The 24,787-nt window shown below is 37.0% G+C and overlaps 1 protein-coding gene across 1 annotated transcript in view; it reads right to left on the bottom strand.

The window, feature by feature from the left end:
- The window catches only part of SLC38A6 (solute carrier family 38 member 6), a 69,052-nt gene that overhangs the window by 43,148 nt on the left and 1,117 nt on the right, over positions 1–24,787 (bottom strand). The window contains exons 2-5 of the mRNA XM_065941899.1: positions 24,355–24,485; positions 22,438–22,511; positions 6,431–6,483; positions 3,253–3,292 (exon numbers count right to left, since the gene is read on the bottom strand). Of these exons, the coding sequence (XP_065797971.1) occupies positions 3,253–3,292; positions 6,431–6,483; positions 22,438–22,511; positions 24,355–24,485 (298 nt within the window). The remainder of the gene's footprint in view (positions 1–3,252; positions 3,293–6,430; positions 6,484–22,437; positions 22,512–24,354; positions 24,486–24,787) is intronic.

Here is a 24,787-nt window from a genome sequence, read left to right as displayed (position 1 = left end):
CCGCCTGACCTGCCTCCTGAGAAATTTGTATGCAAACCAAAAAGCAACAGTTAGAACTGGACATGGAACAACAGACTGGTTCCAAATCAAGAAAGGAGAACGTCAAGGCTGTATATTCTCACCCTGTTTATTTAATGTATATGCAGAGTACATTATGCAAAATGCCGGGCTGGATTAAGCACAAGCTAGAATCAAGATTGCTGGGAGAAATATCAATAACCTCAGATATGCAGATGACCCCTCTTATGGCAGAAAGTGAAGAAGAACTAAAGAGCCTCTTGATGAAAGTGAAAGAGGAGAGTAAAAAAGTTGGTTTAAAACTCAACATTCAGAAAACTAAGATCATGGCATCCGGTCCCATCACTTCATGGGAAATAGATGGGGAGACAGTGGAAACAGTGTCAGACTTTATTTTTTGGGCTCCAAAATCACTGCAGATGGTGATTGCAGTCATGAAATTAAAAGACGCTTGCTTCCTTGGAAGACAAGCTATGACCAACCTAGACAGCATATTAAAAAGTAGAGACATGACTTTACCAACAAAGGTCCATCTAGTCAAAGCTATGGCTTTTCCAATAGTCATGTATGGGTGTGAAAGTTGGACTGTAAAGAAAGCTGAGCACCAAAGAATAGATGCTTTTGAACTGTGATGTTGGAGAAGACTCTTGAGAGTCTCTTGGACTGCAAGGGTATCCAACCAGTCAATCCTAAAGGAAATCAGTCCTGAATATTCATTGGAAGGACTGATGCTGAAGCTGAAACTCCAATACTCTGGCCACCTGATGCAAAGAACTGACTCATTGGAAAAGAGCCTGATGCTGGGAAAGATTGAAGGTGGGAGGAGAAGGGGACAACAGAGGATGAGATGGTTGGATGGCATCACTGACGTGAAGGACAGGAGTCTGAGTAGGCTCCGGGAGTTGGTGATGGACAGTCAAGCCTGGTGTGCTGCAGTCCATGGGGTCACAAAGAATCAGACACAACTGAGTGACTGAACTGAAGTGCAGAAATTCTTTCTAGAACATTCTGACAACCAGCTCTGTTTGAATTTTTTTAGGAATACCAGAGCTTTTTCAAAGGAGCGTAGGACATCTCCATTATCACAAACCTTAGTATTTCAAATGAAACCAAACCAGCTTCACTGTAGATTTCTACCCATTAGAACCAGTTCTGCCCTTCAGAACAATACTAAATTACTCTAATATCTTTCCATGTTTCATGTTCAGCTTTTCAAATATTTAATGCTAGTGATCAGTCTAGAAGTCCCCTTCTTGATAAATACAGTTAGAATATTACTTGCAAATAGCACATACAAATTATATTCAGCTAATATTTAGTTGAAAAAAAGGTTTATCAAGTCCCAAATATTGTGCTTGATTCCGGGAGTACAAAAAAAAATGAGACAATACTTGACTTAGAGGAGCTGATAATAATAGTGGGGGAAGAAAGCATATACAGAGGTAACTTTGACCTAATAACAGCAAGTGCTAAAAGAGTCAGGAACAATAACAGCTGCATACCAGCTTAGAGGACAAGGAAGCGATCAGGGTGAAGGATACTGAGAATACAGCAGTAGGCATTTACCATAGTCACAAATTTAGATCGAAATTCCTGAGCTGAAAATTCTACATAAAACATAAACTGTGATTGATGGTTCTTAGTAATCATACAGAGGGGCTTCCCTGGTGGTTCAGTGGTAAAGAATTCACCTGCCAAAGCAAGAGACATGGGTTCGATCTCAGGGTCAGGAAGATCCCCTGGAGAAGGAAATGGCAACTCACTCAGTACTCTTTTCTGGGAAATTCCACGGACAGAGGAGCCTGGCAGGCCACAATCCATGGGGTCACAAAAGAGTTGGACACAATTTAGTGACTAAACAACAACAATCATAGAGAGAGGAAAATAAGGGATTATTTTCACATTAGCGACATTACCAGTACACATTTAAGCATACTAGCTAAAACAAAATATTCCAAAGTAGATCTTAAAGTCATGGCATTTTCTAGATTCATTAGCGAAAAGACAGTTTACTGACTTCTAATGTGAAGAGTAAAGTAGGTGTGTTAAAAAGGAAATTATTTGGTATGACATCCAAGAAAGCACTCTTCTTCAATTATTATGTGTGTGTGTGTATATATATATGTATATATATATATATGTATATTGCCCTGAAAATTCAAAGAATTAAAACATGAATGTTCAGGATTTCCAAAACAAGGGCAAATACAATTTATTGCTGGAATGCTAATTTTTTCCTTGACCAAGAAATTCATTAAAGATGGAATTTTGTTGAATTTAATTAAATGTGGAATTTTGCTGAACTTAACGTAAACTGAAATACTAATAGCTCAGATCTCTTGAGTATCAGTTAAATTTTATTAAAGCTATCATCTTCAAATTATTTTGAACTGTCACACATAACAAATAAGATTAAAATTTCCTCTGACCATACAATCCTGTGAAAGATCCAAAGTGCATATTAACTCTGTGTATTTAACTTTACCCTAAAAACATTTATTTAGCACTCCAGTAAATGGTAAAAGAAAATTAAGATATTGTTCAGCATGATGCAACTTCTTTACAACATATACAAATATGATTCCCACAGGATTTTGGATTTAAATGTTTAATACATTTAGTCAATAATGATCAATAATTAACTTAACAGTACTTTTTGTTTCTATAGTTCTTGATACCAGATCATTTTTTTAATGGGAAAATAGGGAATTCCAAAAAATGTGAGAATACTTTTTATTTGTCTCAAGCTTGTTTACTTTGTACACCACATGGTCATTTTTAATTTCGTGCTTACAAAAGGAAATTGCCTTTCTACACATGACTATTCACAGCCATGGAACAGCCCTCCTTCTAAAGCATTATACATACAGCGGGTGATCAGGACAAAAATAGAGAGGAACTACTCCAGAATCACCTGGAGAGTTTTCCCAAGCTGTACTTCATCACTACCACAACTACAGAAAGCCAGTGCTTCAGAGGTGTGTTACAGACTTAATAACAAGATTGAAAGCAAGGGTTTAGCTGCAACTGAATTTAGAAGCTATTGTCCTACAAGGGCTGCTAAAAAGGATGTTTTAAAAAAAGAAAGACTAATAGGTCAACACACAGGGCTTCTGAGATACATGTGTCTACAGAGGTTTAGGTTCCCAACTGAACCTGTAGCAAGCAAGAAATCAAAGGAGGAAATCATTTCCACCACGTCTAGGCATCATCTGTGCACTTTCAGTTGCTTACCTCCAATGTTCTGAATTATTATGGTGCTTGCCACCATCACCTATAAAAGAACAAATGTATTCAGAAGATGAAAGGGGAAATAATATAAAAGGATTGGTATTTTATTAAAATCCAATAACTATTACTTAAAAACAGATGCAGAAATTGAGTGAAGAGAAACTGAAAAGAACATGTTCTGCCAGCCATTTGTAATATATAAAACTAATAATCATCACATAAAAAGCCTTTCTTTAATAGTTCCATGGTTACTATAAAGCACAGTTTTGTAAGTTTCCTTGGCAGCCATTTTTAAAACAGTTAAAAGTGTTAAAAAGCTAGGGAATCAACAGTTATCAAAGTACCAAAAAATTGAAATTGAATCTATTTGGTCTCCTTTTTTTTATTTGTTTTTTTTTTTTAACTGGTTATATCACATTGCTTTGCTAGGCATACTGAGACAGCTTGAGGTGTGTTGTGCCAACGCTGTATTGTATAAAAGGAAACATAATCTTCAGAGTGTATCAGCTTGGCAAACACCAAGTCTTGAACATGGGAGCCTTGTTGCAGGGATAAATAAATTCTAGAGCAGAAAACTCTAGAGCCCACATATCTGAAAACCGAAGCATTTCAAACTCAGTAACATGCAGTGAGCTGAGTATAAGACAATAGGAGGTAGTGAAGACTGTAATATATTGGAGAATTTCTCCTCTTTCAATATGGGGCAGCTGTTATGCAGTTCTGGCCAGTTGCTGACATGTGAGAATGTGAATCCAATGTAGCTGATCTTCTGATTTTTCAAGGAAAGTCAGAAACTGAATTCTTTCAAAATGTCATAACTCTTGGTTGGCAATCAGCTAAAAATAAAAAAAGATTTGAGCCAAACAAAACACGCCTGAGGACTAAGTTCAGCCTGCAGGCCTGCTAACTTGTGATCTTTGATGGGATTCCTGGGAAATACAAGACGGCACTTTATCCATTCTTGGTCATCAGATGCACTCAGAAGAAATGATTAAACATTCTGCTTCCACTTGGGCCTTTCAATCACTTAAATCTTGGTGAATCTGTACGTCCAATGTATATCTGGAGCTGACTAGCTATCTAAGATCATTCAGTCGTGCACGGACTGGGAAGAGATCACCCTTCTTCTAGGAATTCCATTTGCCTATCCTGGGGACAAACTAAGTTATCAAGACATAGAGGTCTTGGAAAGCATGGCTAATGATAGAAACATCTGGCAAGACGTCTTTGAAGATATAATTGTCATTCTAACATTTTCCAGAAAAACCTTTACATGTCAACTCATTTAAAAATGAGTTCCAAAATATCACTCACAGTCATTTGTGAAAAGACTTTTCTGAAATTTCTGTACACTGTCTTTCATATGCAATTGATATCTGTTGTCAATCACACATGAAATTTGGATTTTTCTATGAATATACTGCAAAAAGCAATAATATCAACGTATTGATGAGTTATTTTCCCATTTTCTGGCTCAATTGAAGCATTTTTGATCTAGAAAGTCAATATATCTATCCATCTATCCATCTTTCTAGTGCCTAGTACAGTGCATGGCCACATGGTATTTGCTCAATAAATATTTGGCAAGTACATAAATCCATATAGACAATTAAAACATTTTTCTTAAAAAGTTCGAATCACTTCAAAAGTATTTAATTTCAGAATAATGTTACCCTACCATATGTCATATCTATATTCATATAATATCTGGGAAGAAGGAAATAGGAAAGTTTCAAGCCACCTCTGGAAGTTGAGAGAAAATATTAAACAAACAAACAAACAAATAACTCTTCATTTATAGTATTCTCCGTCTGTGTATCCACCTGCTAAGAACTGTGTGCATACACTAAAATGGTAATGCAGCTACTTGAGAGTATAGGAAGAGGGAACTCTCAATAATCCATGTTCTTGTAGACTCTGCTGCTGTCCAAGGAATGAAGGAAATACTAACGTGAAATAACAGTGATGATGCTCGGTCATGTTCACAGATTGTATTAAATTAATTAGAGAGTTTTCTTATATAAACAACATTTCCTTCTTCTCCCTTGGTTAAACCGGATGCAGGAAATTGATCCTAATTATAACAAACATACTGATCTTCAAGAAAAATTATTACCAAGGATGATTAACAAAAATCTTTACCCTCAAAAGTAACACAGTCTCCGTTTAGTTCAAATTTCAGGCTATAAGGATCCAAACCATGAGATGATATAACATGATTTAAATATTCTCTTTTGAACTTTAAATACAAAGTTAATTTGAATGCAAATACACATCTCCCGCCCCTCATTACATAGTTGTATCTTTTTCCTCTCAGACTTAATTCTTAAAAGTTAGTTCAGCCATCAACAAAATAGTATCCTTTTAGTTTAAAAATAAACAAAAAACACAAACAACAGATTTACAAAATGAAAAGAAAAAGCTCTGTTTGGAATCAACATAAAAATGGATTTTAGAAGTATGATAGCTCTTCAGAAATAAAAAATATTAAAACACTAACAATAATATTTAATTCCAGATTATCTGTGGAAGAAGACAGGTAATTAGTTTAATTAAACTACTTTAGCATGCCCACCGCAAATGAATGCCCCATAAATACTGTTGTTATTTCTCTTATTCTGGGGAGGAAAAGTAATAGATTTTGAGTCTGAAGTCCTATGGTTCCATACTGGCTTAAGTAATTGTAGACAAATAGGCCCCTTCCCTTCTCTGGGCCTTAATTGCCTCACTTACAAATGAAGGATCATCTTTTAGTACTATTCAGTTCTTAAATGACATGATCTTCTAATTATCAATTTTACAAACATGCTATAAGGTTAATTCCATGCATCTGTCTTCTTCAGTCTTCATGATAATTCAAACATAATCTAATCAAAATTAATTACAAAATGTTAAAACAGGCCATTGTTACTGATTTAAAATTTTAAGTCACTGCCCTCCTTCGTTAGAGTAAAAAGCACAAAAAAATTTAAGTGTTGAATTATATTTATCAGTGCATTTTTAGGAAGGTCATAGAGATTTCTTGTTTTCTTCCTGCTCCCATCATCCCTTTCTTCACTTTAGTTTCCTTTTATTCCCTTAATTTCTTCCTCCTATATATACTTGTCTTTTCTAACTGGAAATGGAAGGGAAAAACTGCCTTTCAGGATTTTGAATACAGCAGGGAGAAAAAAAAAATTACCTTTCCAGGTAATCCAAATGCAAAGAGTCCAAGATCTTCATAAGATGTCACAGCTGTTGAGAGAAATTATAATTGTTATTTTTACACAATACTATTAAATTTAAAGCAGAAGTACTGACTTGGGGGAAGTTGAAAACTTATGATCCATAAAGATAATGTCCTCTTATAGAGCTTAGCAATTCCCAAGGTTGTCTAACTACCCAGGTTGCATTAATTCAAATAATAATTACTCAAGAACAACCCGCTTCTCACTGAACCACACTCACAGACTACATTGTCCAAATACAAATTTTCATTGACAAGTTTCTAAAAACTGTCTATGTAAATAAAGCTTAATAAAGTATAAAATCTATATCATACTTTCAGAGACATTCACTTTTCCAGGCTACTTAGGATATAATGTATTCAGATGGAAACAATACCTTCATCCTGTGATAAGGGAATATATTTTCTTTCTCATCATAGAGAGTATGAAATTACATTTTCATTCCACATGTTCTAGAAGTGTGATCGCAGAAAAGATGAAAATTAAATGGCCCATAAAAGAACCAAATTTGTCCTTAAATGGAAGCTTCATGTTAAAATTAGTGATATCAGAGGTAAAAATAAGAGAATTAAAAACATTTATATAATCCTAAATCAAAGCTGTGGTTTTTCCAGTAGTCATGTATGGATGTAAGAGTTGGACCATCAAGAAGGCTGAGTGCCAAAAATTGATGCTTTCAAATTGCAGTGCTAAAGAAGACTCGAGAGAGTCCCTTGGACAACAAGGAGATCAAACCAGAATCCCAAAGGAAATCAACCCTGAATATTCTTTGGAAGGACTGAGGTTGAAGCTCCAATACTTTGGCCACCTGATGTAAAGAGCCGACTTATTGGAAAAGACCCTGATGCTGAGAAAGATAGAGGGCAAGAGGAAAAGGGGTGGCAGAGAATGAGATGATCAGATAGCACCACTAACTCAATGCACACAGATGTGAGCAAGCTCTGTGAGATAGTGAAGGACAGGGAAGCCTGGCGTGCTACCGTTGGTTCATGGGGTTGAGGGAGTCAGACACAGCTTAGTGCTGAACAACAAAGTTTGAGAAGTCCTTAACTTTACAGTGCTTATGCCATAAAAAAGGCAGGTTAGCAGATACTGAGACTTGATGATAGCAACACACTCTCAAGATATACATGGGTTTCTTTAAGCTATCACTATATTAACAAAAAACTCCTGTACACTTTCATCTTTTAGCACTGTTTAACTTTTAAGTGACACGATCTTCTAATCAATTTTTTAAACATGCTATAAGGTGAACAAATTTCATCAAGAATGAAAACATAAGCATTTTGAAAACCATATGTGGTCTTTACATGTTATAACTACAAAGTTAGAAAGAAAACAGTGAAATGCTTTAAAAAATAAGTTTTACTTAAGAACAAACATTTTTAACATTTTTTTATTATCAGGGTTGATCAAAGAATTTAGAGCTTTTTGCGTGACACACTTATTTCTAACTTAAAAAAATTTTTATTTAACATTTTAATTTTTTTTAGCTGGGTCATGTGGCATGAAGGATCTTAGCTCCCTGACCAGGGATCAAAGGATTGCCCCCTGCATTGGAACACGGAGTATTAACCACTGGACCACAGGGGAAGTCCCAGACACAGCTATTTTTTTTAAAATGTATTTACACACTGCTCAACAGTGGGCAAGGACAATTTAATTTGGAATATATAATTTAATTAAAAGTAGGAACCTTCATGCTTTAACAATGAAAGATTTCCTAGAATAATTTCCTAGAATAATCCTAGAGGGGCAGATTGTAGACATATTTTAAACATAAAATTTTTTAAAAAAAGCTAAAAAACTGAGATCTGGAATTTCTTCCTCTACTTGAAATGCCCAAATTCTATTTTTCCAAATGCATATGTTCTAAAGTGAATGTTATCACAAAAATTAATAATTATTTGAACCAATAAATCTTTACAAGTTTGTTTAAAAGTTCCTAAACATAATTAAGTAATAATGTTATTTATAGGGATACAATTTTTTATATTTAACATTCCAAAGACTTGGTTTTATATATTCAACCAGAAAAAGCTCTAAATATTAGCTTCTAATTTGACATTGGGAAGGGAATTTTGTTACATACTATGTGTATGTGAACCAAATCTTCAGGAGGTCTCTGATTTGTCACTATGAAGCATGAGATTAAAGGAACATCATTGAAAAAAAAAATAAAGGAACATCATTGTTCATTTTCAGCATCTCTCTTTCATATTACAGCTGAAAGTGTTATTTAAAAAAACTTTCCTACCAAGAGCTTAAAGCAAGGCGGCTTTCAGAGTTATACATGGAAATACATCACATAACTTGCTTAAAAAATTGCCTATTTTGCATTAGTTTCTTTGTCAGGGAGAGAAAGTTATCAAGATAATACTCTTCAAAAAATGTGGCTAGGATTCGTTTCACTTTTAAATAGGAGAAAACAAGTGTGGCAAGAATACTGAAACAGGTTGCCATTTGCTACTCCAGGGGATCTTCTCAACTCAGGGATAGAACCCACTTCTCTTTGCATCTATTGCATTGGCAGGTGGATTCTTTACCACTGTGCCACTTAGAGAGCCCCATAAATTGTATATTAGTAGACATGAAAAGCAAGTAACTTTTCATGAGAAGAAAAGGAGGAGAGGGTGGCAGGTATGGAGAAAGTAACATGGAAACATCCATCACCATACGTAAAATAGATAGCCAGTGGGAATTTGTTGTATGACTCAGAAAACTCAAATGGGGCTGGATGACAACCTAGAGGGGTGGGATGGGGAGGGAGGTGGGAGGGATGTTCGAGTTGGAGGGGACATGGGTAAACCTATGGCTGATTCACATTGATGTTTGGTAGAAACCAATGCAATACTGTAAAGCAATTATCCTTCTATTAAAAATAAATATATAAATAAATAATTTTTTAAAAGCAAGTAACTTTGCTATAGGCAAAACTAATATTGAAATAATCCAAAAAGAAATGATATTTCAATTACCTAAATTTAAATAAATAAAACACTTAGTCTTAATCTTTAAATTAGAACATTACTCCAGAAAATATAACCACACTAACAGCTTAATGAAGATAGCTGTAACTGCAACTTCGACAACAGTGGCATACATTTTAGCAATCTCAAATTAATTCTCTGTTATTTTCTAGTTTTTTAAAAATATCTCTAAATACAGCAGAGCCCCAAATTCAGAGTGAAAAAAGGTTTAGATTTTTAAACGGAGACTATTATGTTCAAATCCTAATTCTATTTTTCAAGTCAGCAGATCTGGCTAGTCATTCAGTTCCGTAACTGTCATCTTACTTCTTTCATGTTGCAAAAATTAGAAGTACTTTTCCATGTCTGAGACATCATGAGTATGAATAATGGCTTCTGGCCTAATATTGAGGCATTGCTAAAATAAAATATGTACATAGTCAGCCAAATGCTTTATCTCCACATTCACTTTTTAACAGTTTTTTGTATCATTTTGACACATAAACCAAAACAATAGTGAAATGCTTTTAAAATTCTGTTCTATCATTTGGACAATTAAGTGTACATTGGAACTGACTTCAGAATGTAATCTCAACAATGAACCTTGAAAACATTTATAATATTTGACCCCTGGGAGCGTGCATCTTAGGAAATAAGGCTAAAATCAGAGAAATCACCATATGCAAAAATACTCTTTATGCATTATTATATTGAAAACAAAGAATACCTAAATGCTCAATGATGATAAACTGGTTAAGCAAATTATGGTAGGTATATCTAGTAGAATAATATGCAGCCATTAAAAGCTATGTTTATAATAAAATGAAAAATGTCAATATTAAGTAAAAAACAAAAGGTTTTATCAAATATGATTTATAAAGCAAAACATATGATCAGTATTTTAATACCTTATTTATAATGTTAAAGATGCTTTGAGAGCTATCAAAACAAGATATGGTAATGACCAGTCATGCTAATAGCAAATTCTTACAGAAGAGGAATAACATTAATTATGAAAATTATGAAATTAATTCAGCCTTTTACAGGAATTCAAACAAGCAATACTTGGCACAATCCTCTCTAAATAAATAACCGAAAGCAGTTACTAGCAATCTATTTTAGGAAATTAGTTTTTTATATTAAAGAAATCAATGCTATGTCTTTGAGGGGGCAGAAAGGCTGTAAATCTGAATCAAGTAAATTGGGGAAAATTTTCTTCTTTAATGTAACATCAAGGCACACTTTAGTGCTATTTTGGCTAGACCAAGAGTTTGGCCTCCACAGGAATCATTTGGAAAGCTGCTTCCCATGAAGCAGTGGAATATTTCCAGCTAGTTACTCCAGTGTTCTGTCTGCTTTGCATTTTTTCCTCAATGAAACAGGACAATTAATAAACTCTGGTTACAGTACAAAGCCCAAGTTTCAGCAGCAGCAATATTATCTTTGGAACTGGATTGAGGGACATGAGTTATTCAAATACAGTTCAACCCTCAGAAAGCAGGCCACTTGGAATGCACTCTTATTTTGAAATTCTTTTCTTTCTTATGCTTTCCTTCATTTTCCTCCTGTCTTTTTTCTCCCTAATAGTGTCACGCAGGCCATTCATTTATTGACTATCTCCTATGCAACTGTGCCACCACTTCTGATCTTTCTTAATGTGTATTTAAATATCAGTTTGCCAACTAAATGTGGCATGATTTTAGAGCACTCATAGTAAAAGAAAATGGAATTCGAGAGTACAAAGAACATACTCCTTTCAGGGTCACAGAAGTGAGATACCTGCAGGCACAGAGAAAGTTCTAGGGTCCCAACGTACCACGTGGTTCTTCAGTGAACTGGATTCACACGGTTATATCCTATAAATGCTATTCGTTGGTTTCTCAACTTTAGACTCAACTTATTCATAAAACATTAATGACTTAAGATAGACTATAAAACAGAGAGTAAATATTGTCAATCTTGACAACATCAGGGTACAGTAGAAGGATGACGGGAAATAGAGAACAGGGGAAAGCAGGCACAGTATATATACAAGCAGATATATAGGCAACGTAGCAGAGTAAAAAGACACCATCTAAGAAACAAAAACAAAACTTTAAATGTGTTGTTTAGAGTCACAAATATGCAGTAAAAGAATTATTGAATACAAACTAATGACAAATAGAAGGACTAGTGTATTCGAGCTAAATCCTCACCTTACATAATGAGGTGTCAACAAATAATATCTTAAATCAATAAATAACAGTAGAAGAATATTAGTTACTCTTAGAAAGGTAACTCCCCCAAAGAAGTCAAAACAAAACTCTAAGTGCTGTGAACTCTGGGAAACGGAACTAGAGGTGGGGAAAAATGGGCAGGAAAGTGTTCCAAGTCCTCCTGCATAAGTGCACACACACATATACACATGGCAAGTACATCCACATCTGTGACTGTTATTACCTTGATAAAATTAAAAGAGGAGGTTCATTTAAAAATATGTTTAATCCTGCAAAGACTTATACCCATCCTTCCCTGCAGCCCAGTAACAAAAGTTCAGTTCTGCTACAGGAAACATTCTGCCATCAAGGAAGACAGTACAAAGGGGACATGACAAAAGCAGAGTGCACACACAGTCTAGCTCAGGCTTTCTCCTCCTGCCACTACTGATATCTTGGACCTGGATGAGTGTTTGCAGAGGGGGCTGTTGTCTGCACTGTAGCAGGTTTAGCAGCATCCCTGGCCTCACGAGACGCCAGCAGCGCCTCACCCTGCCCACCAATTCTCAGCCTTGACAACCAGAAATGTCTTCGTGCTTAGTTGCTCAGTCAGGTCTGACTCTTTGCCACCCCGTGGACTGTAGCCCACCAGGCTCCTCTGTCCATGGGGATTCCCCAGGCAAGAATATTGGAGTGGGTTGCCATGCCCTCCCCCAGGGGATCCTCCCAAACCAGTGATCGAACCTAGGTCTCCCGCCTTGCACGCAGATTCTTTACTGTCTGAGTCACCAGGGTCTTCAGACACTGCCACATGCCCATGGGGGAGAAAAATCAAGGCAAGATGAGAACTACTTACCAGCAGAAAGGATGAGACAAGACCACCATTCACTGAAGATGGAGTCCTGTAATCAGCCCACTTAATTGTGGGAATACTGAACTGTGCTCATTAATCACAAGAAAAAGATACAAAATTATAAATAGTGTGGGCAGCTGTCATACCAAACAATAAACAAATACTGTGAGCACTGAGATAGGAAATAGGAATCTACTGTCTTTCAATCAGTTTCAGTCTCATTTGCTCTCACAACGAGAGCATCTCAGTGCTGAATGGGACCCTAAGGAGATCCAAAGCCTTCAGACAGTACCCAGACTAATGTAGGGGAAAAATAAAAGGCTCTCAACTTTATTGAGAAATGGTATCTTGGTGTCTAACATGTAACTTTGTACACTCTATTTTATAAACTATACAATAAATTTTCAAAGGTACTTCTGACATATGTAATTTCTGCCTGTGTGTTAAATTTGGAACTTTTAAAATAGAATCCCTCTGTAGCTCTAATATATCCATCCATCATCACCCACATACCCAGCTTTTATTAAACACCCTCTGTTTGGTAGATGCTGAGAAAACAATGGCTAATGCTTTCAACACACACTAAAATTTCCAGGAATATAATTACTATGTTTGGTTTTGTTTGGAACTTTGCCAAAAACTGTTTCCCATTTAGAAAAATCATATCACTAACAGTGTTTATTTTGTTTTTGTTTCTCCTTTACTTTCTATATGGCATTATATTAATTTTAAGTGCTGTATTGGTTTCCTATGGCTGTGTAACAAAGTATCACATATTTGGCGACTTAAAAGAGCAGAAATTTATTCTCTCATAATTCTGGAAGTCAGAAGGCCCGAATCAGTCTCACTGAGTCAGTATCAGGGTAGCAGAAAGGCCACAGTTTCTGTAGAGGCCCTAGAGGAAATCTGTTCCTTGCCTCTTCCAGCTTCTGGTGACAGCTGGCCTGACTTGATTTGGGCCAGATCACTCCCATCTCTGCCTCTGTGGTCATAATTGCCTTCTCCACTGCTGTCTGAGCGCTCTCTTTCTACCTGTGACCAGGTAACTGCACTGAGTACACAAAATAGTCTCCCTCGCAAAGTCCCTTTTTTTTGCCATCAGTGGTAACACTCACAGGGGTTAGAATCTGGATGTGTTTTGGGGGCACCTTTACTTAGCGATGAACATGACTTTGAGTAGGCTCCGGGAGTTGATGATGGACAGGGAAGCCTGGCATGCTGCAGTCCATGGGATCGCAAGGAGTCGGACACGACTGAATGACTGAACCAAACTGAACTAATTTAGCCCACCACAAGTGGGTTATAATACCTATAGGAATTCACTTCAGGTAATAAAAGAAGTATTTTGAATTTTTTTTTTTTTTAACAAAAAGAGGGTGCTGTGATGGATTTCAAATCACCACTCTAGCATGTTTCATTAAAAAAAAAAATGGGGAGGGCAAGGGGGTCATTTTACTCTTTATTTTCTCATCATTGCTAAAAAATAAAATCCTCATAAAAGAATTGTAACCGTTAGAAAGAGGAAGATGTGTTCTCTTTCTCAGTGGGCTCTCAGAAGGACCAAACTTCTCTTTGGAAGCAACAACTGGTGAATCCTAGTATCTACTTTGACTCTTTTCCAACCACCTCAATTACTTCTCACTGCCTCAGCAAAAGTTCCAAAATCCTTAAGATCTGACCCTTGTCTATTTATTCAGTTCCATCTTCTTCTTTGTATCTTATGCATAAATAATAGTAAACTAGTTTTGGTATGGTGGGTAAAATATTTAGTATGTACCTTTGTATGTGCAGGAATATTCTCTCTTGCCTTGTCTATTGGTCAAATTCCTTTTTAGCTAGGTCCTCCCAATACTGGCTGACCCTCACCACCCGCCTCACCCCCCACTGAGACAAGGCAAAACATTCTCTCCTCTGAGCTATCATTATACCTTGCACATATTTAAATGATCACACTACATTATAAATCATTTGCTTATGTATTTGTCTCCCCTTCTAGATTATGAGCTTTTTTAAGAGAAGGAAGTAAGTCATTTATCTCTGTAATCCTCACAGATAAATGAGTATAGGATGAATGAGTGAGCCTCTATCCTGGGCCTCACTTCCAGGACCGGTCCATCTAATTTTACTTCAGAGTGCACATATCCAAAACTGAACTCATTTTTATTTTGAACTAGCATCTCCTGCTGTGTTCTTATGTCCATTAATGACACTATCATTAATCCAGTGGCCTGTGTCAGAAATCTGGGAGATATCCTCAGACAGACCCTCCTCCACATTCAGTCTAACTTCCCCAAGTTTCTTAACTTGCTTTTTCCCCCTTTTATTCTCCTTGTTAATACCTTGCTTTAATCTTCCACTATTTGATTCTTAGCCTTCTGTAACAGCCAGGTCTGACTGCTAATCTACTGCTAATCTAACAGTTAGTATGAATTAGAGCTAGACAGACAAATGAGAAAGGCATTTCCTTCAGGAAGAAGAAAAAGAAATGGATTTCTATCCTGAACAAAATCCTGAAGGCAAGCATGACCTGGAGAGCTGACTGCACCTTTGTGAAAAGAATTCCTTCAACCTGCAGGTGCCTCTCAGACCTGCTGTCTGGCTGTTGTCCTGGAATTCCCTCCACTTCTCCCCTGTGCTGTGCGTGCGTAAGTTGCTCAGTCCTGTCCAACTCTTTGCAACCCCACGGACTGCGGCCTACCAGGCTCCTCGGTCCGTGGGATTCTCCAAGCAACAACACTGGAGTGGGTTGCCATTCCCTTCTGCGGGGGATCTTCCCACCCAGGGATTGAACAGGTGGGTTCTTGACTATCTGATCCACCAGGGAGCCTCTTCCTTGTGCTGGATTCCCTAATTTTTTTGGTACTACCTAACTTTGGTAAGCTGAGCACCGAAGCGGAGCGCTGAAGAATTCATGCTTTTCAACTGTGGTGTTAGAGAGGACTCCTGAGAATCCTTTGGACAGCAAGGAGATCCAACCAGTCAATCCTAAAGGAAATCAGTCCTGAATATTCATTGGAAGGACTGATGCTGAAGCTCCAATACCCTGGCCACCTGATGTGAAGAACTGACTCACTGGAAAAGACCCTGATGCAGGGAAAGACTGAAGGCAGGAGGAGAAGGGGACGACAGAGGATGAGATGGTTGGATGGCATCACCATCAGGTTTGATGGACATGAGTCTGAGCAGGCTCTGGGAGTCGGTGATGGACAGGGAAGCCTGATGGGCCACAGTCCATGGGGTTGCAAAGAGTTGGACACGACTGAGTGACTGAACTGAACTGAACTTTGGTAAATGGCATCCTCCATTGCTCATTACATAAGAGGATATGGGAGATAATTTTTTGAGTCTTTTATGTCATTATTCTCCCTGTACAATTAAATAATAGTTTGGCAAGATGTAGCATTCTATATTGAGATCATTTTCCTCAAGAATTCTGAAGGTATTGTTTTATAGTCTTCTTATTTATAGTTCTTCCTGGGAAGTCTTTTGTCACTATAGTTTTTGATTCTATGCGTGAGAATTTTTTGTTTCTCCTCTCTGAAGCTTTCAGTATAGTCTCTTTACAACTGTATTTCTAATTTTTCATAAAGATGCATCTTGATATGAATTCTTTTATAATTATTACACTGGTTACCAGGAAAAATTCTCTCAATCTGGAAACTAATTTCTTTCAGTTACAAAAACTTTGCTTGTATTATTTTGTTGATAATTTCCTATCATCTAATTTTTCTGTTTTTATGGAATTCCTACTATTTGCATGCTGAACCTCCTAGACTGATCCTCTCATTTTCTTATATTTTTTCTCCCATTTTCAAGCGCCTTGTCTTTTTATTTCCCCCCAGGAAATTTCCTTAACTCTTTTCAACCCAGCTACTAAATTAATTTTAAATTTAATTTCTAACATCTAGGACTCTTATATTCTTACCATATGCTTGAAATAATTTCTTGTTCTTATTTCAATGATGTAATATCTTCTTTTGGTTCTCTGAAGCTATTAAATATAGTTTTTAAAATTTTCATCTGGTCTGTGAATTATCTCTGTTTCCTCTTTCCCTCTGAGTTTGTTTCTTTTCTTAATTTTTTTTTTAACAAATTTTATTTTTACAGCAGTTTTAGGTTCAGAGCAAAATTGAGCAGAGAGTATAGACAGTTTTCACATTCTATCCCCACACATGCACAGCTCCACCCAAAATCCCCCACCAGAGGGGTACATTTGTCACATCAGTGAATCTACACTGACACATCATTATCACCACAAGTCCACAGATTAGAGTTCATCCTTGGTGCTGTACATTCTATGGCTTTGACAAATGAATAACAACATGTATTTACCAGTATAGTATCATACAGAATAGTCTCACTGCCTTAAATTGCATCTATGCTTCCATCTACTCATTCCTCCCTCCCTTCTTAAGCCCTGGCAACTACTGATCTTCTCACTGTCTCCATAGTTTTGTCCTTCCTAGAATGTCATATAGTTGGAACCATACAGAATGTAGCTTTTTTACACTGGGTTTTTCATTTAGCAAGATGCCTTTATAAGATTCCTCCATGTCTGAATCTTTTCAAGGCTTGACAGTTCATTTCTCTGAAGTGCTGAAGCATATATATTAACTGAACAGACCACAGTTTATCTGTTCACTTACTGAAGAGCATCTTCATTGCTTCTAAATTCTGACAATTATGAATAAACATCCATGCTCGTAAATTTTCAACTCATGTAGGTAAATACTAATACAAATGTTGGATCCAGGGTTAGCCTCTATACCTTTTCATCACGGTCTTCACATTTGTTTTGTCAGTATTTTAATTTCAAAATTACAGGACAGATACTTTCTCACATTTGGAAATTGCATTTGGAGTATGAGAAGAAAAAGAGTCCAGAATACTTCTAAGGTCTTTGGCCTGAGCAACTAGAAGGAAGATTTATCATTTACTTAGATAGGAAAACAGTGGAAAGTGTAGACTGGCACTGTAAAGAGGGAAATTTGAGATTAGCATATTAAATATCCAAGTGGCAATATCATGAAGGAAGCTGAATGAGTCTGAAATTCAGGGGAAGAGATTCAGGCTAGGGGTATCAATTTGAGGGCTGTAGTGAACCCAAGGGTGTAAAAGAAAAGAGATCAGGGGAACAGTACCAGGGATACTCCAATGTTTAGAAGACGGGGAGATAAGAAGGATTTAGCAGAGGAAAAGCATATTCTGTGAAACAGGAAGGAAACCAGGAGACTGTGAGTAAGCGTTTTATAGAGGAAGGTGTGACCAACTGTGTCCAGTGGTGCTAACTAGTCAACTAAGATGAAGATAGAACTGACCACTGGCTCAGCAAGGTGGAAGACGCTGGTACAATAATTTCTGTGTAATAATGGGGAAAGGCTGACTGAAGAGTGTTCAAGAGAGAATAAGAGGAAGGGGAAGTATCTGGTAGGGACAACTATTTTGACAAGAGCTTTACTACGACGGTGTGCATGTGTGCTAAGTTGCTTTAGTTGTGTCCGACTCTTCATGACCCTATAGGTTGGGGCCCTCCAGGCTCCTCTGTCCATGGGATTCTCCAGGTGCAGTGGGTTGCCATGAACTCTTCCAGGGGATCTTCCTGACCCAGGGATTGAACTTGAGTCTCTTGCACTGGCAGGCAGGTTCTTTACCACTAGTGCCACCTGATAGTCATCCCCTATGAAGGCATGGAGTATAGTGAATGAATGCAGAGTCATTTTTTAGGTGGAAGAAATTATAATCTATTTGTAAATTGATAGAAAGAAAGGTACAAAGATGATGAAAAAGAAGAGAGAAGAGAGAAAGTGGCTGGAATACTGTAGGTGAGAGCAGACAGGGTCACAGCAGAAGTGGAGGGGCTAGCCTCAGACAGGAACACAGAGAGTTCATCCAAAGTAACAATGTAAGGCACAGGTGAAGACGGGTGGGTGGAAGTGGTAGCAAGAGCTTATAAAGTTCTTTTATGATTGTTTCTGTTTTCTCAGTGAAAAAGAAAGTGAGGATATCAGGTAAGAATGAAATCAAGGAGAATGTGTTGAAGGTCTGAGAGAAAGAAGAAATGCAAGTCATCTCCTAGATAGCAGAGGAAGCAAGTGAATGAACTGAAGAAGTTAATAAGGATTAGACGATAGCAACACAGATCCACTAGACACTGAGTTACAGTGACATTAATCTGCATGGCTGTATGTCCTTCTTCAGGAACAGTCAACTGCACAGGTGCATGTGTGAGGTAGGCTGTTACATTTAACTGTGATTGGAGTTTTGCCAGGAAAGTAATATGGTGAAAGGGAGGGGCAAGGGTGTGATTGTAACAACAAGAAACTTCAACTGGATACAGAGAGGAAATATGGACAAGAGAGTGAAGCAGAGAGCAAAAGTAGTAGATCGATGAACTCAAGCCCAGGTGGGGGCAAAGAATTGCCAGAGTTGGAGTACTTGAGGGAATGAATTTTTAAAAAATTAAAAAAGATGGTAGTTTTTGGAGGATGGATTCTTAAAAATGAGATTTTGAAGAGGATGAAATTTTGGTAAAGACAAGATCAATGGTATGACCAGGGAAATAAGTAGCTGAGGTAGGCAGAGAATATAATTATTAGAAGAGAAAAAGTTAAGGAAATGGAAGTACTAGATTATCTGCATGGGTACTGAAATCATCCCATACCCATCCAGATGGGGTGATACTGAAGAAACTGAAAGGAAAGCAGAAGCTAAGATGTTCATAAAATGACAGAATGTGGCTGAGGAGTCTGTATATGATATCCATAAGGCAGAAGTTATGAGATTCAAAGCTGGGGTTTAGGGAGAGGAAGTGGAAATGAGATGTCAGTAGCACATCTATCCTATCTTTAGACCAGTATGAGGGACATTGAAGAGAAAAGAGAGGCCACTTGAGAGGACTTCAGGGAAAGCAGTGTTCACAGAGAAGTCTTCGGTTCTCCTAGAGTGAGAAAGGTAAGGAAATATTCGGAAGAGTTGAGGGGAACTATATTCAATATCCTGTGATAAACCATAATGGAAAAGAAAATGAAAAAATGCACATATTTGTATAACTGAATCACTCTGTTGTATAGCAGAAATTAACATAACATTGTAAATCAACTATACTTCAATAAAATTAAAAAAAAGTCAAAGACAGAACTATGTTGGGTGGGTCTGGGAAATGAAGGATAACATAGGATTCTTGAACTGGTTGACATAAATTGAGTGACATAAATTGACGTAAATTAAGTGGTATAAGATCATTAATCCAAATGATCTCAAGGCAAATAATGATGACAATGCAGTGAGTGGTGAGGATCAAGGACTAGGAAATAGAGTCCCGACCAGGTCCAGGCTGAGTTCTAAGACTCTGCTTCTCTTCTGTTGACACTGATGTGGAAACCAGAGGAGGGGAGCTCTTCATTTATTCCCAGAGCATAAACATTTCCCCAGAGAATCATAATGAGCCAACTGTTTGGGGGACAGCAGTACAGCATGTACAGCGCCTTGGGGGAACTCCCTGGTGGTCCAGTGGTTAAGACTCTGCTTCTACTGCAGGGAGCATGGGTTCAATTTCTGGTTGGGGAACTAAGATCCCACATGCCATGCAGCCTATATGTATATATATACATACTTTGCAATCCTTACAGGTTCTGGCCCAGTGAGAACTCATAATAATAAAAGCTACTAGCATTTTACCAAGGACTTGACATTTTATGTATGTCATTATATTTCATTTTCACAATAATCCCAAGAGAAAAGTATTATCACAACCATTTTAGAATTTGCAAACAAAGGTTTCCTGGGTCGGGAAGGGAATGGCTTCCCAATCCAGTATTCTTGCCTGGAGAATTCCATGGACAAAGAAGCCTGGCGGGCTACAGTCCATGGGGATGCAGAGATGGACATGACTGAGTGACTAAGTACAAACTAAGGCTAGAGAGATGAAGGAAACTTATATCCCTCCTCAGCTCTCAAGAAAAGTCCAGACAGATCCCAAATCTTATATAAAATCAAAAATAGCAGAATTTCATGAAAAGAAATCCTTTACTTTTATAAAGGTAGAATTTCTCTTGCACTCTAGGCAAATAATGAAGCTAATCTGTAAAAACTTGTGATAATCCTTTCTCCAACCAACGAATCCAATCTGAATACTCTTTTAAGACAGCCCAACAAACTAGAGAGAAATTTAGCTGTGTATTATTTTCTAGCATATATATAGCATATGCATATGCTATATATATATGATTCGTTATTATTTTTAAAGCCTACCTCCATAGAGAACTTTACAGTGACTGAAGGAATTCAATCAACAGCAGACAGGTGCAGCAGTGTGTATGAAGAATCATGAAGAAGTTAGTTCATGGACCAAGTAAGCTACAAAAATCAAAGAAAAAGAAAAAAGAAAGAGAAACAGAGCTTTTCACTTTACATGCCCCAAAGTTATAGAAAAGAACAACAGACGTCAGAATTTTAAAGTTAAATACATATGATCTGAAGGAAAATAAAACAAACAAAAAAATAGCAGTACTTGGAAATCTTCATAAATTGAATACTACTTCCAAATAATTTAAATTAATAAAGCAAAACACTTCAGTTAATGAAGACAAAATTGCCACATGATTGACTAACATATTAATCTTTTAGTAGAAACCATGATAAAAATAACCTATGAAGATGTTAGATAAACTATCACAAGTAAAAATAACTTTTTCAAACAAAGAAGCAAAATTTCAAAACATGCATTAAAATTCAGTCACCTTTCAGCAGGATTTACAAATATACTTCTTTAATGCTCTTATTCCTGAATTTGGGATGTTATGAACAACTTGTTACTTTGCGATTAATATCATTGCATCATTTCCTAGCATTTCTATCTGAATGCACAGTCACCCAAGCCCCTTGCAAGCAAAGGAATGTATTTGTTGGTTGAATGACCAAAAGCAATGACACAATTTACAACTATGAACTATGGATCCTAAGTCAGTGTTGCGTAAGAGTCCCCTGGAGGACTTTTAAAAAGAGATTCCTAAATCCTACCTCATATTCTTGGAATTAGAATCCCTGAGGCTTAGAAACCTCTGTTTACAGAACAATCTGCAGGTGTGTCTGATGCATAGACAGATTAAAAAGACTAGATCTGTGGATTTAGAACTCTGTTCTGAAGAGTCTTAAAATACTCAAGAAACACCCATTTCAACCAGAACAATCCCATTTTTATCTATTTTATATATCTGTTCTGTTTCTTAAGAACTTGAAAACAACAGGGCAAAGTGAATCCATCAGATAGGGCAAAGTGAACCCAGCCACGTAAGACTTAAACTTGTGATTCTGGCATCATAACTGTCCTAATCCATAGGTAGATCAGACTAGACAGATAAAAAGACTAGGACTGGTGGACACAGAGTATTTGTTAATGACAAAAGAAAAATTTTAAGAAAGCAGTTCCATGATTCATACACTTTTATTTATTGCAACTTAAAAGAACTTATTCAATACATGACTGAACTGCATAAGTGGAAAAAACTTACATAGATATATATTTACATACATCTATATATGGGGGGCAGAGACAGTAGTAGATCTGGGAAGGTGTTCTCCAGAAAGTGATCAACCTAGGAGAAAGATGATCAGCATGAACACCTGGGTACTGCTTCTCCCTAACACAAGGTCTGGATCCTTTAAACACCTTTCAGGTGCTTCCCCTAATCTATTCTAACCTAGAAAACCATGTCACATGTTGTGGAGAAAGGTAAGGAAGGATGCTGGTTTCCTCCTCCTCGTCTGTCCTCGGCTATTCCCCTGAAGGACCGGGTCCATATATTCTGACCTTCTGAAATTCTCCATTTCAAACACCCTACCTAATATTCCCACTGGAAATTAGATCTGAGACAGCCAACCTGATGTAGGTAGACATGATCTCAATAGGCTATTTTATCAAATAAATAAGCACACATTTTACTTACCTGTCTGAATACACAAGCTAAGCAGGAGATGAACTGAGTAAGAAGCCAGGAGAGCGACTATCAGCAGCAAGAAACTAAAACATGAAAGAGTACATGGTCAAATTTGTCCACTAAAAGTTTCCTTTTTATGGTATTTCATTCAAAAAACATTTTTTTCCCCCACATTCAAACGGTCACATGCATGCGTGCATGAGTGCTAAGTCGCTTCAGTCCTGTTTGATTCTTTGCAACCCTATGGACTGTAGCCCTCTAGGCTCCTCTGTCTTCTTTCCAACTTAAGAGAAGTAAGTTTCAGTTGTGAAATCCCATTATCTTTTTTCTTTCCTCAATCCCTCCCCTTTAATTGATGCATTGCTGCTGTTTAGTCATTTAAGTCGTGTCCAACTCTTGCAACCCCATGGACTGTAGCCCTCTAGGCTCCTCTGTCCATGAGATTCTCCAGGCAAGAATACTAGAGTGGATTGCCATTCCCTCTTCCAGGGGATCTTCCTGACCCAGGGATTGAATCCATGTCTCTTATATCTCCTGCATTGGCAGGTGGGTTCTTTACTGCTGAGTCACCTGGTAAGCCCACAATGATAAGTACCTCCCTATAATTTTGAATAAACACTGCATTTCAGCATCTATTAAGCATACTCAACAAACAAATCCAAAAAAATATAGTTAACACACTTTTAGTGACATGATTTGAAATATGTGCAATGTAATAATTGGGGTCCTCTCACCAAAAGTATGAAAAGAAATAGCATACATAATCCCTTACTTATTCTCAGGAAGCTACTGGCAAGACAAGTTTCCAGAGGAGTGCTCATAAAGTTGAAGAAATTCTATCTTTGCAGTCCACTTAATACTTGTTAATAAGTAGCAAAATGGAGAGGTGAAAGTACACTTGTCAACTGATGTCAGAGACCTCACAAAATAAGGTTGGCATCACCAGATGGAAACTGTGATATGATTCAGCAAGCACCCATTCAGTGGTATATATCTGCATGTGAGATCCTGCAGTAAAAAATGTGATTTTTCAAATGGAACTAAGAAATAAGTCCTATGATTATGTCTTGCCTGAGGTGTCATACATAGCTTTTAAGTTTTAAAACTATGAAAGTTTGCAAATACATCCCATAATAAAAGCAAGTTGCATTACTCAGAAGTTGGTTAGCTCACCAAGAAATTCAAAGTAAAAGCAAAAATGAACCTACATGACCTAGGTATTTTAAATTTCCTAGAAAAAAATAGGTCTGCTTGTACTGACAAAGCAAACATGTTCATTCATTCTATTAAGCATGATGCTCCATGCTAAGGATAAGATCTAGTCCTAAAGGATTTCAGAGTTCAGTGGGGAAAATAACTTGCAAACAGGTAATTACATTATAATAAAAGAATGAATATAAAAGTACTATGGAAACACAGAAAAGACAGCAATGTCTTCTGTCTTGGCAAACTGGCCTATGAGCTGAGTCTTAAAAGATGTAAGGGAATAAACACAGGGTACAAGTCTAGCCTCAGAAAGTGAAACAAGACTACTTAACAGGAGGAGAGAAAGAGATGGAGAGAAACCAAAGGATTATATGTTTTATTTACACTCACAAAATTGCTATTTATAAATAATCTGCATGACTGATAAACTCTGATTTACTTTGGCCCACTGAACACAACAAATAAGCCACTTGTTAAGGTTATTAAGGAATGTGGATCAAGTTTCTTTTTTTTTTAATTAAACACACTTTGGATAAAAAATACAAATTATATAGCATCCTTTCAAGGTACAGACTAGTAACAATATAAGAATAAGAGGAACCCCAGAAATAACTAGAAATTGTATAATACCAAGTTATACAGCCTATCTCTTTGCTTCTCAATGTACTATCAAAATTAAAAAAAGACAAAATAGTAAAACAAGAAAAAAAAAAAACTCACCTAAATCCAAGGATACCAGTATGAGCCATAACATAAGCTAAGCCAAGGATGCCACTTCCCATGATGGCATTCATCAAATTAAACACTGAGAAACCAAATGAAGCACCTCGGGATCTCTGTGTGTGAACTTCCTGTAAGCACACGAATTGATAGAGTTAAGTGTTTGAATGGTGAAGTCCAACTTTGGTCAAGAAATGACTGACAGGTTATGGAGAGTCTCCTAAAACCACAGACATACTGTGACATACTAGTTGCTCAACCAGCAACTAGGACCTCGTCTCCTTTCCTTTCCTTCTCACTTCCCACTAGTGCAGCTCCAGGAATCCAGTTTCCTGGGAAAATCATCTCCACCTGCGCAGAGACCCAGTAGGCTTCAGGAAGAAGGCATGACTAACCTTGTAACTGTAAAAGATGAAGATAGGGTAAAATGGGG

Source organism: Muntiacus reevesi, chromosome 7 (genome assembly GCF_963930625.1).
Source record: "Muntiacus reevesi chromosome 7, mMunRee1.1, whole genome shotgun sequence".
Classification (NCBI taxonomy): domain Eukaryota; kingdom Metazoa; phylum Chordata; class Mammalia; order Artiodactyla; family Cervidae; genus Muntiacus; species Muntiacus reevesi.
This window is presented reverse-complemented; position numbering and strand designations above follow the sequence as displayed.